Here is a 22,678-nt window from a genome sequence, read left to right as displayed (position 1 = left end):
CTGACATTGCTACTATCGATCAACAAAATCATTTTGCATGGCATTACAATGAAAAAAATTGAAGAGTTGAAGGTACAGTAGTTCTTAATGTCAAGCTCAATTCTAGGGACACAGGGCCTGGTTATGTTTCCTATGAGCTGAAGAGGAATACCAAAATGGAGTCTATACTGTACATACATTAATATTCACAGGTGACAATGCAAACAAAAAAAAAACTATTTACTATCACCAGAGTCTGCAATGTATTTTGTTCTTTGGCAAAATTAATTGTGTCATTATCATATCTCTGGACAGCATTGTGAATTAAGTGTGGTTTGGTCCAGAAAGCACAAAAACAGATGTCAATCTACACACTTAATGCTAAGTTTTAAAACCTAACTGTGCACGTGTTTTCATAATGATCTTATTACTTAGCTTTAACGATGTCCTATTTCTTTTTCCTACCCATTTCAAATATGTATTCTATTTATATATATTTCTCTTAGGAATTCAACGTAAAAGTATATTTCGTTTTTATGTGACCCCATCATCAGCTAACCTGGTGCATGCATCATAAACCACTGTATTCACAACAAGACAAGAGGTCATTCTCTCTACATTCAAGATCATGTTGAGTTATTGCTATTGCTTTCGCGCATCGCGTTTTTGTGTACAACTCTAATGGAGGTATGAGTGCTTTCTGTCCATAGCTAATCCACTGGATCTTTCAACATCCTATTAGTGAACCTCTCTTCAGCTACAAAATGGAGGGGATGGGGGATCGGCATCTGCGCAGTTGTCCTGGAGTCTCATAGGTTTCAAAGGGCGCGCTAGTGATGGGAGTGAGGCGCAGGGCTGACCCAGCCATTCCCGATATGTTATTCAAACTGCGAGATTTCTCATAGCCAGTCGCTTCAGGGAGTGAGAGTTAAACATTGGATTGAGGCCGTGGGATTAAGGTTTATTTTTGTTTCATTTTTTTGTGTACAGTTGGAATTATTATTGTAGATCATGTCCAAAATGAAGTAAAAGAAGTATAGTTGATAAGTTTGTACGTTTAATGACAATATAGCCGGGGGGGTGGACATATTGAGGTTGATTAGTGTTAAATGGTGGTTACATAGTATTGTAACATGAACATGAGCGTGTTATCAGATGGTGTACAAATTAAAAGGAGTATGTCAGAGAATAGAACAATTTGAGAGTAAAAAAATGTAAAATGTTGTAAAATCATAACATGTTCAAGACATTTAAAGGACAGACAAGGACAGACATAGAGACAAGACAGGACAAAACAAGAAAATGCGAGTTATGATTCATGTCATTCATTTCTTTTCTTCTTCTCAAAACAGAAAAGCAAACGGTTTTCAAGATATTTAGGATTTTAACACACAGATGGCCAGTTGAATAAAGCACCCAACATTTTACAATATGAACTGAAACAAATGCTACAGTATGTGCAGGTGTTTTAGACAACCATGTGGCCAGAAGCATACAGTATTAGACAACACAGTAGCAAATACACCATGTTTAGATCCGACTCACAAGTGTTGACCAAATGAAGTTTGACGGTTGATGAGCCTAATTAAATACCATTTACAAAACTGGACCATTAGCCATTTTCTTTTCTCCTTTCATTTTAAAATTGTCTTCAATTTGATTTAGTATTTTTAAAAATTTGACAGAATAAACAAATATGATGATAAAAAAAAGTTGTTGTTTTGTTAAGCTATTGCTGTTGTTGACAACTTCATATGGCCAACACAAAAACAACCTCCCTGCCACATTCAACATCACTTCCTGTTGCCGGTAATCATTATCCTGTAATGGAGATCAGTTCACTGTTTTATATACAGTGGGAAACGACACACAGTCAAACAGGGTGCTTCACTGACAACATCCTGCACTGAAAGTGATTCTGAAGCTAAATAAATGATGCATAAGAGGACATACAGCAATACACTTACCGCTTATACCTATGTGTCATTTCCCTCTGTATATTTAAGTGTGTAAACACGGGACAAAGCATGCACATGTTGAACTCCCCCTGTAACAGTGGCCAGAGGTTGTAGTGCCGTGTTGAAGTGCTGTTGAGTCAAGTGTAGTAGGACACACCATTGGTAGGTAGTATTTGCTGCCCTAACAATGGCGAACCAAGCAAGAATGGGTGGAGCAGCACGGTATGTGTTAACCACTTCAAACCTCGAGTCTTAGTGAAACGGACCCGAGTTGCAACTGTACTTGGACCACTTTTTTCCCGTCATTTACACCAAATCACTACAAGCTCACAAGCTTGTGAGCTTGTGGATCTGCAATTTTGGGCGAAAGTTCCCCACAGATTAGGGATGCCGTGGTTCAAGTGGTTAACAATGTGTAAGCAGATCTAATTGAATTTAATCAATCGCAACAATTGCTTGTGGCACACCGAATCACCGATTCATAGAGTGTATTTATGGCCAATCTCCAACCATCTTAAGGAACACAGACGACACAGACAGACGACAACAAAACAACACCAATTAGTACAATACGATGACCTTTGCGCCTTCTTGCTGAAATGGAAAACTAGAAACTTCCCTATGGCAACGTCGTGGTGCACAGTGGCAGTGCAACTTCACCACTGTACATTAAACGTCACCATAAATAAAGGTCCTCTCTTTTTATTCCGACTGGCTCAGGCACATTAGTCCTGTAGGCAACTCTGTAAAATATTGATGAATACAATTTTCTCTGGTCTTGCGTAGAAGCAGCATGCCACACGAACATTTCTACAACACTGTCTGCTTGGACAAGCTGAGCTGCTATTCCAGTGCTAAAGTTCAGCTACAGTAGTTTCCCATTCAGAGAAAACCCGAATATTCTTATACACGTTTATCTATTTTATTATTTCGCTGTCTCTGTCGAATGCTATATTCTGATTGGTCAGTCAAGGCACCGTGCGGTTATTTCCTGATAGCAGACCAGCCGTTCTCAATAACAGACCGGTGGCACTGCCTCTGTTTGCGCTGCTATCGGAGCAAAGCTTGTAAGCTAATATAATCATTTTAAATCAATATCCCATGTCAAATTATTGATTTTGTTCATAAGTAGCCATGTAATAAGTGGCATAATGTACAGTGAGGAAGTAGTTATTGGAAAATGAATCCCTTCAGGGCGAAGCAGGACCTCTGCTTTGCATCCGTCCTTTTTCAATAATGACCACCTCACTGTACATTATCCCGTATACAGTAAATCGTCACTGTTGGCTGGAAACCTTGTAAGTCCAAAACCATTCCTTTATCATTATTATTTGTTTAAGCCATCAAGACCTGAGGCCGATTCTACAAAAATGTCTTCTAAATCAGTAGTTCTCACACTTTCAACATTTTTCAAAAAATGTTCAAAAATAGCAGATGTACAAGCTTGTGAGCTTGTAGATCTGCTATTTTTGAACAACCAATGCTAAAATCCAAAATGACAGATGCTTTCCCAGGTTTTAATGGGTTAGATTTAAATCTCACAAGTTGTGATCGCCTGGACATTCATCTACGAAAATCAAGTTTAAATATGGAGATACAAGGTTTCTGCCCGGCAGCAACAATATACAGTAAATTCCCCCACAAGACTGAGAGATGCTCAGGTCGCACTTAACCCCAACCCCATATTATTCATTATTCAATAGTCGATCATGTAGATCGTCTATTTTTGGCGAAGGTATTTAGTTTAGAGTGAAGACAGGAAGGGGCCTATCCGGTCGACTAAGTAGCCAATAGGGTTTAAGTGGTTCACTTATCTGTGTTTTAAGACATTTACCATTAGTGATAAACATTGTAGCAACATACCGTTGGATCGCCATGATTCACATATACTTTTTGATCATTTTTTACAATATTTTCCTATGTGTATTGTGTACTTAATACAGTCAAAATACGTTTTCATTTATATTTACAACGGTGTGAATCAAAGGGGCTGTTTAATATACTAGAGTATAGCTGACGAAGGCCACAGAGGCCAAAACATTGTATTTTTTTACCACTGCATAAATAGATATATTTTTCTGGGAAAATTAAGACAGTGTGCGGACCTTCTCTCTCTCTCTAGCCGTTTAATATACTGACATTTAAATTTTAGAAAGCAAGTTAAATGAATGAATATTCTACTTTACTGTTAAAACAAGACCTAAGTGACAACTACTGCAGTAAATTCAGTTTGGTTTGAACTGGTAGGGCCTTATAGACATTCACATTAGAACACTGGCAGTGTGTTGATAATGTAAATTACTTTTAAACAGTTTGGAGGTCTTAATCACTGTAAATGAACAATCTTCTTAAGCACCAACACTTCAGCACTTAGACTTGGAAGGATGGCCCACATGGTTCCAATAATTCAATACAGTGTTGTTTTCCAAACTGTTCTGCTAATGTTCAAACAGCTCATTTGAGAGTAATTGAAAAGTTACAAGTTACTCTCAGCTGATGGAATCAATACAGTCTTGGACAGGATTAATTCTCATCAATGTTGTTTGCCAGCTTTTGGTTCCCTTTCAGCACTAAGAGTATTAAGGATTTGTTGTGCACTACCTTTGACTAATGATGACGAATGCCCTCTGGGTTTGAAGTATGTATCAAACATTGCAGTGCTCAAAAAGCAGGGCTGGGGAACCCTTCTATCAAGCTTACGCCAATAGCTTTTTATACTACCCAGCAATTCCTTTGGATCTTCTCTCGGTGCTAAGCAGATATCAGCATGCAGCATGCAAAAAAATGAGAGAGGAAGGGAGAAAGAGGAAGAGAAAAGGAACACACGGCTCACTTCCAATGAAATCTCAAATATATATAGCTCAAATCTATAAACCATATTCACATGACGGCCATTTTGCTCTTCAGGGGGTGGGAAATTAAGCCCTCCGAGTATGACATAAGAATAAAATGGCCACCGTGTGAATATTATCAATGATGTTTCTAAAGACTAAAATCCAAAATAAAATTCTTAAGAGAGCATAAATCTGGCTTTTGATTTGATCACTTTGTTGAAATTCCTCCTCTGTATTTGACCCATACTAGGGAGCACTGACCAGCCACAGTGCAGCGCTCGGGGAGGCCCTGTTACTTAACATACTGTACTGTAAGTCCTTTTATATCCAAAACGAAGGCCTTCTTGCTTATAGTGTGTAAGTATGGATTCCCATTGACACTGTTGAACATACAAATAATTTGCAACATGTCAAGTGGAACACGAGAAAAATATCACATGTAAGTTAAGCTGATGAAGCTGATGAAAATCAATGTAATGAGAGGAAGATAATTGTCATCTGACATTTAAATGACATGTTTGGTCAGCTACAGCGTAGCCAAACATCATTGATTAAGAAATCATTTGTTTGTGCAGCTCTATGTGGCAACCTGGATTCAAACCTGGGGCTCCCACGTGGGACACCAACCATCTACCGCTCAACCAGAGCTGAATCCCGCTTGCCCAAGGGAGATGTTAGGCTTCTGGTTTTCAGACAGCGCTACTCTGCTCTAGGCACAGTGAATTCTCAAGTGTTGATTTAAAGCAGAATGTATAAAAATGGCACCCAGGTGATTTTTTTTTTAAATTAACACTCAAGACATTGCTGCGTAAATAGTCACAGTTTTTACAATCCGCGACTTACTTTAAAGAATAAAGTTATTTTAACCAATTGTTAACAACTACTGTACAGTACTGGCTGACAATGTCAACAAAGTTATTGAATGCAGACGGCACACCGGATTGGACACTGGAGGTGTCTTTATTGTAGTTCGGACATTGTCGTGATTAGGCTACGTCTCTCTGTTGGGACAGATGTAAAACTTACAGACTGTAGCTTTAAGCGACAGAGCCTGCTGCAGAGATAACATAGATACTGTACCAACAAGACTTATTAGATGATGCAGCCTACGAGAGGGTCTCCTCACTACTTCACAGCAAAATCACCAGAAGGCTTGGCGTTGAGCAAGTGCGCTCTGGGATTCCCCATCAGGGAAAATAAGTAAGTCTCCCTGTCAACCGTGGTTGATGTTGACATAATATTACCTACCTAAATTCGCACTTAATTTACACTCTGGAGGGTGTAAGTACCTACCTACTGTCAGACTTTTGTTACATTTGCACTGCGCTGGCGGCCTGGGAATGGGATGGAGAATGAGTGTTAATCACAGAGGGGACAAATGGTCTGAGGGGAAAACTCTCACACACACACACACACACACACACACACAGGGACTGAGAAAAAAAAGGAGAAGTGCAAATATTCGGGCCAGATTTCTCACCAAGAAAATACACAGACAATGTACAGGTCTGATGATGGAAACAAAGGACAGAATTTGAAATGTGCATGTGTGTGTGTGTGTGTGTGTGTGTGTGTGTGTGTGTGTGTGTGTGTGTGTGTGTGTGTGTGTGTGTGTGTGTGTGTGTGTGTGTGTGCAAGACAAATTAGCAACTGAGCCATTTACGTTATGTTGACATTCCTGTCCATAAATGCTTAACATATCATATAAAAATTCTGTAAATTTACTTTTTTATAAATTCTAGTTTTACTGTAGGCAGTGTTGTGTGAAAGACTTAAGTGCAGGAATTGCTGACTCCATTCCAATGCTATTCTTGAAACCAGAAGGTTATGGTGTCATACTGTATCATATTCTTATATGAGATCGGCAGCTTGTTAAAGATGCCGTGTGCTCCAATTACATTAGATCTATTGATCGCTTCTGGACCACAACAGAAGCCACAACGTTCTACTACATGCCCGGGATGTCTTTAGAGGGAAACACCACAATTGTTCTTGTTAATTATATCTAAGTTATTAAGTTGTTAAATATTTCATACATTTACATAAACTATACATTGTTTCTAATCCGATTATGGTACAAATCTGGCCACGGTTGACATATTTGCAGAGTGTTGTGATGAAGAGACACTGTGAAAAGTACAGTGGTATTAAATGTAGACAGGTTAGTACATGCACGCACACACATACACCCTACAGGAAACAACATGGGCTACAAAGACAGTACAATGAAACACAGGATGAGGTTGACAATTGTTGCTATGATATGAAACATACTTACAAAACAAAGGCCCTAAAAGATCTCAAAAGTGGGTTAATGGAACTTAATTTATTTCAGTTATCCAGCCTTTTAAATATAATCTGCTGCTTCTTTTTGCAAAATCACTCTAGAAGACTGACTGTTGTGTCTAGGAAGTGAAATCTCTCCAACTAAATGTCTCTGCACCATACACCGGATAAAAAAAACGGAAGAAAGACTACCTTTCATTGATAATGAAGATGGACGTATACTGTATACTGCATGATACTACCGTGATATGATTCATATTAACTCATTGACTGTCTGCCAGTGACGTCTTTTGACGCATGTTCAGTTTTTACACTAGATGGCGCTCTTCGCTAGCCTATGAGTCACCATTTGACTCCCGGTGAAGCAGGAAATCACGTGATCGCAAAATAAACAGCCACATTCACTCCCATTCTAATGGATTTGGAAGAATGCCCTTTTCTCTGCTTTCTGTTGCTTTTTGGCGAAAACAACCTACATTCAACTGCCAATAACTTATCGCGATTCGACGATTTTTCCCTCGGATACGTCTTTTAAAGCAATCGGTGGATGGATCGTTGTGAATTTTTCTAAGGTTAGTGAAAACGCTCGGAATCGCTGGCAAGGTCGGCTATAGACAATGTTTTACTCTGGCGGTTAATGAGTTAGGTCTGGGGGTGGTAAAAATAAAATGGCCTCAGTGAAATTTTTATTCTTGTGGGCATGCATAATGATATGCATAATAATTAGAGCATCAACGCCTACACTACATAATATGTGTTGGACTGAGTTAGGTTCTGAATCCTTTAGTGAACATCCTGAACCAGTGAGATTTCTGGCATTTTCACCACAGCAAGTGCATTTTTAAAGGACCATACTGATGGTCTGGCATCTTTAGCCCATTGACTAGGACTCACCGTAAATTCAACGTTACTGCTGACCATTAAAAATAAAAAGAATAATAAACAGATTTTTCTCATTTTAAAATTCTGTCTTTCAGCTGATAAACCAACCGTCAAATTCTCTGCTTCTGCTGCTGATTCTGTTTGTATTAAGAACAGACGTTTGAATTAAGAACAGACGTTTGAATTTAGTTCATGAATCAATCATCAATCAAGTCTTTCTGCACTTTAACGTGCATTAATAAACCAACAAAATAAATGCTGATAGAATTTTGTTGAATAACTAATCTCAAGTATAAGTTTTACCATACCGAAATGAACACAGAGTGTCCTCCACAGAAATCAAACAAACCAAGCTATGCTTTGGGAAATGGACATCAGTAAGACTGGGAATAATAGTGAATGAGCTAAACATGCCAGAACAACTGGTATCTGTTCCAATCTTTTTGCTGGTAATTTCCTTCCCTCCTTTATCAGTCCATTTCTTCAAAGAAGGACAAGGGATGATGAACTGAAAGTAGAGAAAACTAATTGTACAGAAAAACTCAAAAGGACAGAGACAACCAAATACACCTACACAAAACACAAAAAGACATTACAAAAATATATATATGATGCACAAAATAACTAAATTGCACAAAAATGAAAAGAATGAAAAAAGGACCACATTTGCCCGACCAGACACATGACAACACAAACATAAACAACACTGATGCAGAAAAAACACTTCACAAACAATATAGAGACACAATGTCAGAATACAAAGGACGGACATTAATACGTACAGAAAAAAAGAATGGGGAAAAGTACGCACTTGTAAACATCAAAACAGACACAAAGAACAAAACAGAGACAGACAGACAGAGAGGGGAGAGAGAGAGAGCGAGAGGGTACAGAAATAGAGGGAGTTCCCTATAAGAGAAAGAGCTTATTGAACAAGGTCTAAAGAGTGATAGAGAGCCGACAATCAGAGGCCTACTGTAATTGACTGCTTGACCTTACTGAACCATGCATATTTCATTTGGTGCGTAAGGGGTCAAAATGGACAAAAATCGAAGAGAGGAGACAGATCAAAAGTTGGCAAAGACTTCTAAAGCACTTATCTACAAAACTAAAATAAAAAAGAAGCATACAAGAACCATTGTTCAGACAATAAGAGAATACCTTTTTAAAAGACAAGAACGTGCTGTGCAGCTGGAACACTGGCTAACAGAAAGCCTATTGTTGCTCATATATCATACTCTCTATCTCTTTTAAGAACTACATGCCATTAGTGACACTGACTGGCCATCGTTGTCCATTATGTATTAATAGAGCTACATGTCATTCACATGACATTGACTGGCCATTGTGGTTTATTATGTATTAATAGAGCTACATGTCATTCATATGACATTGAATGGTCATTGTGGTCTACAGAATATACAGTAGGGAATGCATTGATAGGCATAGACAATAACCTCACTGTAAAGTATTGAAGAATCAGTTTCCAGGAAAGGATGAAGAAAGATCCTATAGAATCTATAGGATCTTTCTTCATCCTTTTCTGGAAACTGATTCTTCAATACTTTACAGTGAGGTTATTGTCTATGCCTATAGTATAGATCCTTGTTTACTGTCCTCTGTCCAACACCCAAGACTGTGGAACGACTAATAGGATTAAGGAGTGCTACAGCACCCCAAAAACACGCACACTGCCTTTAAAAAACGTGATTAGAACTTGGAAAATGACCTTAGTACCACCAAATGTAGCTTTTTGAAAGCTGGACTCGTATTTTATGTTAAAGAGGGATTTTTTCCTGGCACTTATGTTGTATTTCTTTTTATAAGAAAGAACCATTGAAACAGAAAACTGAAGGAATATCAAGGATCTCTGTGTGTAGGGCTTGGACTGCTCAATGCTTGCTTACCTTAAGGCAGCATCGAGGCAGTTTTCAATCAATATGTATAGGTGCTTCAGTCACCAAGTGCAGTTTTGTGAACAAAATGTTATTTGGACTTTCATCGAGGTCTGCACAGTACAAATACAGTACATAAAGTCTTGACCTTTGAACCACACTGGGCACTGAGAACACAGTTACATGATCAGGGGAATAGCACTTCTGTTCAGACCCATAACACGCCCACAATGCCACATACTGGAAGCCAGCCTTGTAATGCATTTTATCATCAAATTGGGACCGTCTGGCTCAATGAAAGCCAGCAACGGCTGCAAAACGTGCTCTTTGTTTCGGCGCGGTATGTGTCATAGTGTACTATCCAGTGACCTTTAACAGCTCCCAGCTGACCCCAGTGACCTTACACCCCATTGTTCTACACTGCATTCAGTGTCACAACCGTGACAATCAAGGCAGGCCAATTGATCTATAGAAAACACTTGATATGTACATATTAGGTATGCATATTCTTGTGCACGTTCGGCACTGTATTCCGGATAGGGCTTTAGCTACAACTTTCTTTTTGCTGAAAATATACTTTTTTTATTTTCAGCTGAAAATAATAGTCAATGATGACTTAAGTTGGTCTGCGCATGACAACACGTACATATCATATCAAGCACTGCAATATAAAACTATAAAACTATTTTTTATTGATTGATTTGTTTTCCTAATTCTTTCAAGAGCCCTAAAAAAGAATGCATTGAATGTCGCCAGGGTTTAGGTCAGTGAGGCCAAGAGAGTGACACAAAAAAAGTAACAACACCACAATAAAAATAAAATACACCAAAAGGAAATAAAAAAATAAGCCACACGACAAAATACGAACACAACACTTAGACGGCATTGAGAAGGGACAGGGACACGGTGTATAAGGAACATGTAAGAATGAATATAAGCCCACATACAAACGCGTGATATGACACAACCTGAAGGGAGAAAACAACAACACACAGGCACATCAGACAACAACAGGACCCACTGTTCTCTTCTTCTTCTTCACCGCTTTGTTTTTGTTGTCGTTTTGTTAAATTATTAGTTATTAACACAGGACGCTCACTGCAAACCGCATGAGCTCTTATACACACACGCTCACTAGCTCACACACACTGCTGCATCGGTTGACCGTTATGCATTAAGCGGTCTGAATCGGCCCACAAGGGCGTACTCAAGAAAATGCTGCTTGAAGTGCCCGCACAGTAAAATCGTCAGTCTTAATGTAACTCTGAGCGTGCAAATGTAACCAAATGGACCTGTAAGGGTCCATTTGGTTACATTAACACTCAGTATTTTACTATGTATTCATTTACACATGAACGCCCTAACCATTACGGACACAGTTCCCACTGTAGTCCCCGATTAGTTTCCCCATAACTCTATTTTCCATCTTGTACATTTTGTATGAGTAAGTGTTAAGCAAGCATAATGGATGTTCAGTTAATTGCAAGATTATCGTTGAGTTCATAAAACTGTTATGAAGCACGGCTACAGTATATATAGCCCATAGAAGTTGGATGGTTTGGCTGGATAAAATATCTTGGGACTGTAAATATATACAAAACGAAGTGCTATACCCAACCTTAGCACAGCTGTTGTTATCGGCCACCTAATGTAAAGTAACACTTAAAATTCACACCACACTTTCAGTCACATAGAAGACACTTCAGAGATGATACTTAAAACTCCACTGAACATAGAGACACGACACAGTGGACACAGAGGCGTATGTTTGTGATTTGGAACCATGCACGCACGGTGTGTGCGCGAATGTGGGTGTCAGTGTTTAAAGTGTGGGTGTCAAAATGTCACCCGCGAAAACCCTATTTTTCAAGTGAGCAGCTGCAAAACATGCTACGGTATGTTGTGTTAGTAGGGTGTCATATTTTCCTGTAGGTTTTGATCAAGGTTCGACTAGGCTAAGGGCTCTGTCTTTTATTAAAAGGTTTTGGTGTTACCTCTGTTGGCCTATGGTTTGATCCAGGAGGAGGTGGAGTTTGCATTGAGGTCCTGCTGTAACAGAGACCCTTCCATCTTATACCAATCCTCAGTCAGAGGGGAGTCTGGGCTGGCTGCCGACGCCTCTAGTTAGTTGTTAACAAGGGGGGGTTTTGGAAGTTTGGAAGGTGTGAGGGAGTGTTTTAGTGCAGGTAGTTGGTGGTGGTGGTTGGATTGCAACAGTACAAAACAAACAAACAAAACGGTTAAAACAAATGAATTGAGGTGCCAGGTTTAAAAAAAATAAGCACAAGAGCAGACCCAGGGGAGAAAAGAAAGGGAAAGGACGGACGGGACGAGGTGCACCACAAAGGAAAAGAGGAGGGGAATGAAGATATTGATTCAAAGACGGGGCAGAGAAGAAAAGGAGCAGGGAGGTGGGGTTTTAGGGGAGGAGAGGAGAGGAGAGGGGAGGGGAGGGGGGGAGCATCACAAGGGGGAGGCGGGGCGGGAGGGGGAGGTTGCAAGACAAAACAAAACAAAAGTTAAGGTAGGAGGAAGGGGAGAGAGAGAGAGAGAGAAAGAGAGAGGGAGAGAGAGAGGGAGAGAGAGAGAGAGAGAGGAGGAACAGGGAGAGAAAAAAAAGTGATGAGAAGTCAAATTAATGCATGGTTAACTGTCTTGAGTCCAGAAGACAGAGAGAGAGAGAGATCATTTATGAGCATGAATGAATGTGAGCAGATGAGACACATAAAAAACCCCAAACAAATCCAGACTGCATGGAGAGATGGACGAATAAACACTCTGAGACAGAGCTGAGAGATATGTAGACAGACGGGTAGAGGGACAGAAAACCTGTGACAATTGTCCCCTATCAACATGGCAGCCATTTTGCTCTTACGTCATAGCCGAGTATGACATAAGAGCAACATGTCCGCCATGTGAATACGGAACAACAGAAATAAAAGAGATGATACCGAGCTGTGATGGAAACGGAGATAGCATGGATGTGAAGAGGTGGAAACAAACAGAGCAGAGCAGAAGAGCTAAAATGTACCGTCTGCGTGTGTGCGTGTGTGGGTGTGTGTGTGTGTGTGCGTGCGTGCGTGCGTGTGTGTGTGTGTGAGTATACGCATGAATGTTTCATCGTTACCTCTGAATGGGGCCTCCTGTCACGTAAGCATAGCTGCGGCTCCCACAGTTCTTATGCTAGATCTATAGGCTCTCATGTCTAACTGATTAGTTGACAAATGTTCCTCTCTCACCACGGATGAGGAAATAATGGGAGTGTATCTCATAATATACAGTGCACTTATCTACCCCGGGTTGCAGAAGCCTGTTTAGCGCATACATTATCTGAACAGAGGGGGCCAGTATGGGACCCATTATGTCTCTGACGTCTTTGCCGTGTGGCTCGTGTCGTATACGTAAGCAGTGCGTGTTTAATACATCTATCCCCTGGTGGGAAACGTACCTTTCCGCACATTCCCATCTGTGGCGCGGAATTCCCTGGGGTTGAGCAGGAAGCAGGCGCGGTCCTGCTGGTAGCGTTCCCGGGTAAGACCGGCGGCGCCACCTCCTCGCCCGGCGGGGCTCCTCTCGTCTGGGCTCAGCAGCACCTGGTCGATGGCGGGGCAGTCCTCGTTAGCCAGGGCCGCCGAGGCCGCGTCGCCGTTCTGCTTGGAGTCTGGAGGCGGAGGGTGGCGGGAAAGCGTAAGAGGGGCACATAGCAGAATCACAGCCAGGGTGAAGGGACATGGAGAAACACCAGTGGTGGAATGTAACTAAGTACATTTACTTAAGTACTGTACTTAAGTACAATTTTGAGGTATTTGTACTTTACTGGAGTATTTCCAATTTAGTAGTTATATAAAGTACATTGTTGATGTACTGTATATTCACTTCATTCTTATATTCATTGTTGAAACCATACATATATTCACTCAAATATTCAGTGCTGATACACTGGACAGCATATTCAAATGTATATTCATTCATATGCTTACTGTACATTTATGTTTATTAGACTGTTCATATGTTCACTCATTTACTCATTCAGAGATCCTGTGCAGATATCTAAGACCAAAAGCTCAGCTTATCTATCCTGGGTTGGTTCTTGACTCTTACTTGTACCTCTCCTGTGTTTCATTCTCCCTTTTTTTTTATCTTATAGAAACCCAAGCTATAGATTTCCTGGTAAAAAAATGGGTTCCTGTTGTGCTATATTTCGAAGAATTGGAACGTAGAACAAGAAGACATGGAACATAATTTATATCAAGCTACTGTAATGCCAATTTTGGTGGGACACTGCAATTACTGAATTAGCCTCAATTGAGATTTTATTCAGCCTGGAAAATGTGTTATGACATTTGATTCTCCAACATTTTGGCTCTGTGATATTTAATGTTTGTAAACTGTTTCAGAGATCATGAACGAGAGTTGGTGAAGGACGTCAAGGCTGCAGGGTGACTAGACTTAGACCCAGCTGTCATATCTAATCTGACATGAGCTCCTGCTCCAGAAATCTACAGACAAAACCTACTGCAGGAAACTTTTATGGAGGAAGTGTGGAGTAACGCCAGACAGGGAGGGATGTTCAAAGTGCTTATGTAATAAAACCCCATTATTACTGGCCCTCTGATGACTTAAGATAGTAAAAAAAAAAACATTAAATGTACATTATTGCTGTTAGTGAAGCCTGGTGTTCGGGCATGGAAAATGCAAGCAGAGAGCCAAATCATCCTCCTAATTTGAGTCACAAAGAATATGTGAAGTCAACCAGAGATGAGATGCATTAGTCTGTTTTAACAGATAATTGAGTTCATTTTCACTGGCGTAGTGTTTGTTCGTCACTGACAGATGGGTGCCTCAAGGCGACCGTGGGCCAACAGTTGATCATAAATTACACATGACTTCTGATGGGCCAGCAAGAGTGGCTACAGAAGAAACAGTGCATCACTTCTCGACTGCGCTACAGTACCTCCACTGCCTGTCTCTTGAGACCCTGACTCAACCCTGGCTCTGCATTTCCAGCCATATCCTATCCAGTCACCACTTACCTCGCAGAAAAAGCCTGGCACACTTCAGAAAGGCCTAACATTGGGTTGATAACAAACTTAGACAATGTCACGGATGCCCACTGAGAGATGGGGCCCTCTATTCACTAAAATAAAAAAATAGCTCACCTCTGTTGATCTCTATGATCTCCTCTTGGGCGAGAGGGCAGTCACCCCCTAAACCTTCGGACCCGATCACACAGCCTAGGACATTTCCCAGAAGCCTTTGCGGCGATGCAGTAGCCATTGCCAGGGCATCCGGTTTACAGTAGTTGGGGGAGCCAGGTTGAGGCGCTCTCGGGATGTGTTTGTTCTTCTTCTTGGGAAGCTTCTGCTTGGCCATGGCCAGGGAGTAGTACATGCCGAAGTTGTTGACAATGACTGGCACGGGCATAGCGATAGTCAGCACACCGGCCAAGGCACACAGAGCGCCCACCAGCATACCTGACCACGTCTCCGGGTACATGTCTCCGTAGCCCAGCGTAGTCATGGTGACCACGGCCCACCAGAAACCAATGGGGATATTCTTGAAGTTAGTGTGGGCACTGGCAGTGGGGTCATCAGGGTCGGCACCGATGCGCTCAGCATAGTAGATCATCGTGGCGAAGATGAGGACACCGAGGGCTAAGAAGATGATGAGCAGGAGGAACTCATTGGTGCTGGCTCGGAGGGTGTGGCCCAGGACACGGAGACCGACGAAGTGGCGGGTCAGTTTGAAGATTCGGAGGATACGGACAAATCGGACCACGCGGAGGAACCCCAGGACGTCCTTGGCAGCTTTGGAGGACAGACCGCTGAGACCCACCTCCAGGTAGAAGGGCATGATGGCGACAAAGTCGATGATGTTCAGGTAGCTCCTGAAGAACTCGGACTTGCTCGGGCAGAAGACGACGCGGAGTATGACCTCGATGGTGAACCAGATGACGCACATGCCCTCCACGTACATCAGCCAGGTGTCGGTCACCACTTCGTACACGATCTCCTCGCGGGTCACGTTGCCAATCGTGACATTCTCCGTCTTGTTGTAGATTGTGTTGAAGGCCTCGTGCGTCTCCATGCAGAATGTGGAGATGGAGATGAGGATGAAGAGTAGGGAGCCAAATGCCACATACTGTTGGGAAGAAAACAGAAGAAGAGACAGGGTGTAGGAGGGTTGGGAGGGTTGGGAGACAGAAAGAAAGGTAGCAGGAAAAGGATGATGAATCAGTAAAACAAGGGAGGCTCTTCAATGAGTGGGAGCCCTCACACCTTACACTAACCAGAAAGAAACAACTGGTGGATGTTCAACAATGCGTTTCAGCCACTGGAGGGGATTTCTCTGTGGGATAGAGATAAATCCTGACTTGCATGACGCCGGATTACATGCTTAAGTGCCTTAACTGTTGACCTTCAGACTAACCTAGTGGCCTGTAAGGCTGTAAAGCTTGTAATGGTCATCTATACCCAGTGGTTCTCAAAGTGGTCTCCGGGGGTCCTTGGAGGGGGTGGGGGGGGGGGGGGGGGTTCCAGGGCAAAATGAGGAACAGTTTAAGGTCACTATTATTTCACAGGCTAGAAGTTAGCCCAATGACAGAACGTATAAGAATGACTATTCAGATCATAGCTTTCACTTTCTTCACCTTTCTCCACAACTCCCCACCGTGCAGAATATCAACTAACTCTAATTTAACAACAACAATCTTCTGTTATGGTTTTCACCTGACCAATGGTGGTCTGCTGCCTAATATAGCTTATATCAATGTGTGGGTCCTTTACATACAGTACTGTACAGCCCAGGGATTAAACGGGTGGGTTCTTCTACTTCTTTTCGTGTCTGCTGTGTTATACGACAGTTTCCCATTTCTTTACACAGTGGGTAACACAATAAGACAACATGCATCATCAACCTGCAGAGGCCAAACGCAAAAGGGAGACGTCGGCCTGAGCAGGGCGAGACCTACTGACCATATTGATACTGCAGTGCCAGAGAGAATGAAAGGCATGGAAAGGAAAGGGAGTGTAAGGATAAGCCAGATGAATTATAGATACATAGAGTGTGTAAGCCATAGTGCAGCAGAGCCTCCAACAATCTGATGCAGTATATTATTGCAGTATACTGTATATCTGTGTTAGCCATGTTCAAATGTGACTCATTTCTGTTGTTCTTCTAACTATAGAATCATTTGCATGGTCCAAGTGCATGATGTTTAAGTCTGCAACTATTTGACAGCCATAGATTCCATCACTGTCTGAATTACCCACACCGACCAGCATATTTTGAATCGCTATTAATAGTCTGTACTAGCCTGGCTCCAGCCCCTGAATCGCTAGCCTCGCCTAGCCTTCAGGGTCTGGTGACGCTGTAGAGAGGCGGGGTTTTCTCGGTTGAAAATCGAACCGGCCCAATCGGGATCGGGATAATCCAGTATGAACCAATTGCCGAAGAGTCCCACATTCAGGCTACGTGTCAGGCTAAGTCTGTACTAATTCCACAAAAACATCATAGGTTGCCCTGCATGTACTGAAGGAATTGATCCTTGTGGATGCCGTTAGCCTTCATCTCAAAAGTCGAGTATGGTTACTGTAGGTATACATTTTCCTAGTGTTATCACTTTTAGTCATTAACAATCCCTTCCTCCCCTACAGAGTATTGTATTGTGGTCGGCTGCCCTTGCAGCATAATATCCATACTAGGATCTGTCAGTGTCAAGCTGCCAAAACGTCCTCCTCGCGGCAAAATCCAAGATGGATGGAAAACAAAACAAACAAAGTTGTACCAATGTACCAACAGCGATCTGCAATCTGCCTAGACAGCTCTGTCACTGAGATGAAGAGTGACAGCCCCTCTCCTTGTTCCTCTTTAATGTCAATCATGACTGCCAATCACGTAGATCTACGCGAACCTCCGTAAAGCTGCCACGTGCCAATCGCGTAGATCTACGTGAAGTGAAAAAAAAAAAAAAAAAAATTCAATCCAATTTCACCCAAAGGCCAAGGAGATATGATTAGTTGAAGATCTAGACTCCTATCCACTTCCTTGTTAACTTAAAACTTAAAAATGCTGTATTTCGCCTCCTGAGTGACTTTTTTTTTCCAATGAAAAACTCTGGCACTGGCTAAAAAATTATGAAATAATTCTGGCAGTCAATGTGTTAAAGGGATAGTTCACCCCCAAAAAGACTTTTTTTTCTATCGATTAGTGATTAGTCAACCCATGGAGACTTGAATTGAATGGATATTTTTTGGTTTTTGTCGCATTCCTAAGCCAATAATTTGATGACCGGCAGCGGTTGCGGTAGGAGACACAAAGAGTCTCCTTTGTGTCTCCTACGAGAACCGCTGCCTACCGCTGGTCATCAAATTATTGGCCACTTTTTTGTGGGTCACTCACAATCGGCTATGTTTGCACTTGTTGTCTCAATATATGTGGGTACACAGTAATCTTCTTCTTTCTGTGAATTCCCATCAGGGGCCGCCAGAGCGGATTATATGTTTCCATCCGTTTACTTCATCTTCCTATGGTCACTCCAGCTACCTGCATACTGTGTGTGTGTGCTCTCTCACTGCATCCATAAACCTCCCTGTTGGCCTCCTTCTTCTCTTGCCTGGCAGCTCCATCGTCAGCATCCTTCTTCCAGGACCCAAAATACCCCTCATCCCTCCCTCTCTCTCAACCTTTCTTGCTTTATCCCCAACCTGGGCTGACCCTCTAATATTTTGAATATACGGTACCCGTAGGTGTTTTACGTGTAACAGTATTTCTACATTGAGATTACTACTGTAAAAAATCGGAGTACTTCTTCCACCATTGGCATGATGATAAAACCAGTTCACTTGGCTACATGCACACAGTTGCTAGTCGACTCTGCCCTGCAGTGTATATTTATAGATGCAGTATACTTTGTGCATTACCAAATAAATAATAAAGCACAGACATGGCCAAGAGGAGGAAAAGGGAGAGGTAATTCATACTTGAGTGGAGGCCATATACAGTATGTACGATGTCTGAGTGCCCTCAGTGTATTGTGCGTGTCTATATGCGTATTTCCAGTGTTATGCACAAACATAATATCAAGAGCTACATAACAGAGATGCAAAAATAAAACAAAGGAGTGCTGGTGTGATTTTATTTTAAGGGCCTCTGCCCTCTCAGGTTATTTTAATGAATAAATGTTATTCTAGTGGTTGGAGGTGGTCTCCTATACTCTTCCATTGAGATAACTAGACTGGTGCCCGTTTTGTGCACTGGCCTACTCGGGAAAAGGGAATGCACGCCCCACCTTGTTATGCAATACCCATTATACCCGTAGTCAGAGTAACAGTTGTCTATGTCCCTTTTGTGCCCATATACGGTTCTCGAGATACGTGGGTTACAGACGTACAGAGATACGTACAGACTCTGTACGTATCTCTGTACTACAGAGATACGTACAGAGATTCCTTGCATTTATTGTAAGATTGTGACACTGGTGTTGGATAGGACACCTACTGGATGACAATCTTACAATAAATGCAGGGAATCTCTGTATGTACGTACCGGTACACAGTACGTACGTATGTAATCCACGTATCTCGAGAACCGCTTGACCGACCGACTTCGAATTCGCCACACGTGTCGCAGACGACCTGAGGGAGTGCTGTGCCCGGCGTCGAGTCGGTCAGATAGGCGGTTGTCCAGAACCGCAAGAAAAGGCTCTGGCCGTGGCCCAAATGATCCAATTGATTGCCATGGCAACCCCGGCCTAAGCTTGATTTGGCAAATTCCCCACACCTGCCTATTTGCGTCGTTCCCAAGGGGCACTGTTCTGCTTATTTGAAGCAGAGCGTGCATCGTATGGGTCACTAGATGCACCATCATCTTTACTGTAGTTTGGACATTATCTTTCTCCGTCGGGAGAGGGAGACAACGAACATAAAACGTATGGATTGTAGCTTTAAGACATGGAGCCACTTCTTTTTTTAATTCATCAATCAGGGGTGGGCAGTCATCTCAATGGTCAATCCCAAGGGGCTTTTTGGTCGATCGTGGAGCAATTTGAAAACCCAGACAAAAACATACATTCATATCATCCGCCATCCAATCACACTCGCGTTTTCTGGTTCGAATGAACCCCAAGGAATCATATCAGAGGAGAGGTGCAGCGTGAATAAACACAAGAATCTCCCCGGCAGCATGTCAATAGACCAGGTGTGTTATAACTGGTGACGACTTCAGGAAGAAACGACATGAGTCGAAAGACATACATTGTCCTTGAAGGAAGATCATTTATCATGTCAAATGGAAAATATATTTGTCTCATCAGCAACAACTGGGAAGCGATGGTGAAGAAAAGGAACTTGGAATGCCTCGTCTGGACAAACCATAAATCATTTGACTAGACTTTCCCAGTCGACAGTGAAATGAGAAAAAGAAAGACGGCTCAAGGATCAAGTGCTCTCCTCATCAGTATTCTAACCAATTGAAGCTAGCATTCGGCAAAAATAGAAAGAGATTTTTTGAGTGTAGATTAATTAACAAAATAACATAGTTTTCTTCCACGGATTTGAACTAAGCATTTAGGGCTTAAGTGTTTGATGTGCATCACACTTTTTTTTTAATTAATCTTGCCTTTATTGTTCACTGTAAACTATTGACTTATTCTTATTCTATATTCTATGTTTTTTATTATTATGAATTATTGACATCCTATAATAAAACATAAAAGCAGTGGTGGACTACTGCCTGGCAAAGGTACAATACAGCTCACCAGCGATATAAAACGGCTAAGCAAATATTGTGCCCAAAATGGTTGCATACCCCTGGATTAGGCGAAAAAGTAACCTTCCAGGGAAGGCCATATTAAGACAGTTGATATGGGGTTTTACCATACAACAACATATGGTGTTAAACTGGCGTGGCATTTTTTATGCCTTCGTTAGGCTGTGATATTCCGTTTTAGTTTTTTCTATGGGTAAAGTTGCACACACACACAACATGATCCTCCAGTTCAAGAACAGTACTCTGCAATAATCATATTTTTGAAGTGAAATACCCTTTGGTTCTCAAAACATTTGGTGCTTGGCAGTAAGTAGCCTATCTAAATCTACTTCGGGATCAATAAAGTAGCTATGCACCGTATCTACCTAGAGTATTTACACAGTTAATAACTCATTGTTAGTTTCACTCCAAGAGTGCAAATTATTATTACACTCAAATGAACACATGTGCATCATGTCTGTTGCAGGTTTTGTTTTCCTCTTCCAGCTGGTCTCAACTCCCCCGATACTCTCATTATCTTGCTCTCTTTCACACACAAACACACACACGCACAGTCGCACACACAGAGCCTTGTAGGCGGAAAAAGGTAGGCGACCAAGTATAGCCCCTGGATGAACCTGGTCAAAAAAGCATAGACGGTTTCGTGGTAAACTTTTAATTTGTGTTTTTATTGAGTTTTCTTTTCTTAGTTTTATTATTGCTATTACATACAGCACCTGCTGTTCCCTTTTCATGTAAAACTAGAATAACAATGACATATCCTTATCCATATCCTTCTCCTCCTCTCATCTCTCCTTCTCTCTTTCCATACCTATTTTCTCCTCATCGCTAGTCGGGTGTCTGACCTACTTTCCCCCGATTATGGCAGTGCTCTCCTCCTCTGTATCGTGAGAACATGCGCTCATGTACGCGCACAGGCACGCACGTGCACTGTCTGCACACACACACACGCGCGCGTGCGCACAAGGCTGTCGTTCAACCACCCACCCACCCCCACAAGAGCCCCCCTTGGTCCCACGGAAGCAGGATAGCACCGGAGGGACCTGCTCTAGAAGACGCTCCCTCATTGGCTGAGCACCGGAGAGCCAGCAGGAGTTTTGCCCGGTGGTGTTATGTTGTTGTTCCTCATGTTTAATGGTGCGGTTGGTTTCTTTGTGTTGTTTAGCCCATTCAATCCAAGAACCCATCTGTGTCATTTTAGATTTGAGCTATAACCATTGTTTTATACTTTGGCTATTCAAAAATAGCAGATATACAAGCTCGTACCCTGTAGATTCGCTATTTTTGAAAAATCTTGAAAATTCTTGCACATCTTTAAAGGAGAAGTTCACCCAAAAAATTACTTATTTCCTATCAATTGCACACCCCATGAAGCCTTGAATTCATGGATTTATTTTTGTTTTTGTGGCATTCCTAAGCCAATAATTTTCTGACCGGGTGTGTATCCGGTAGGAGACACAAATGATCTACTTTGCGTCTCCTACCGGATACATTAGCCGGTAGGAGACGGGAATCAAATTATTGGCTTAGGAATGCCACAAAAACAAAAATAAATCCATGGATTCAAGGCTTCATGGGGTGTGCAATTGATAGAAAATAAGTAATTTTTTGGGTGAACTACTCCTTTAACTAAATTCTTTGCTTCTGGGGGGTCCCTGACTCCCTGGAACTAAATATTTTCAGATGGGTGTCCGCGGTCAAATACATATCATTTTGGGTGGTCCTTGACATGAAAAAGTTTGAGCGCCACTGATATAGCAACATACGTTTTTCAGAAAACTGTTAGGATTTAGAAGACATTTGTAGAATCCCCAGAAGCAGATATTTGAGTTACAAATGCACCGAATCTCTGTACGTCTGTAATCCACGCATCTCGAGACCCGCTCGACCGACCGACTTCAAATTCGACACATGCGTCGCAGACGAACCGAGGGAGTGCAGTGCCCGGTGTTGAGTCGGTCGGATAGGCGGTTGTCCAGAACCGCCAGAAAAGGCTGTGTGGCCCAAATGAGCCAATTGATTGCCATGGCAACCCCAGCCTTAGCTTGCTTTGGCAAATTCCCCGCACCTGCCGAAT

The 22,678-nt window shown here is 41.9% G+C and overlaps 1 protein-coding gene across 5 annotated transcripts in view; it reads right to left on the bottom strand.

Annotated features, from left to right (window-relative positions):
* The window catches only part of LOC308105525 (voltage-gated potassium channel KCNC1-like), a gene marked incomplete at both ends in the record, with an annotated part of 47,993 nt that overhangs the window by 5,606 nt on the left and 19,709 nt on the right, over positions 1–22,678 (bottom strand). Inside the window, 4 exons of one of the 5 annotated variants that reach the window (XM_080456321.1) lie at positions 737–891; positions 10,782–10,802; positions 13,283–13,495; positions 14,994–15,975. In XM_080456321.1, the coding sequence (XP_080312447.1) occupies positions 737–891; positions 10,782–10,802; positions 13,283–13,495; positions 14,994–15,975 (1,371 nt within the window). Of the gene's footprint in view, positions 1–736; positions 892–10,781; positions 10,803–11,828; positions 11,955–13,282; positions 13,496–14,972; positions 15,976–22,678 lie in introns of those variants that run through there. The other 4 variants (XM_080456318.1, XM_080456322.1, XM_080456320.1 and 1 more) reach the window with 4 other exon arrangements.

This window comes from Gymnoscopelus braueri (genome assembly GCF_963280865.1).
Source record: "Gymnoscopelus braueri genome assembly, chromosome: 17".
Classification (NCBI taxonomy): Eukaryota; Metazoa; Chordata; class Actinopteri; order Myctophiformes; family Myctophidae; genus Gymnoscopelus; species Gymnoscopelus braueri.
Note: the sequence above shows the minus strand (reverse complement) of the source record. Positions and strands in the feature narration are given on the sequence as shown.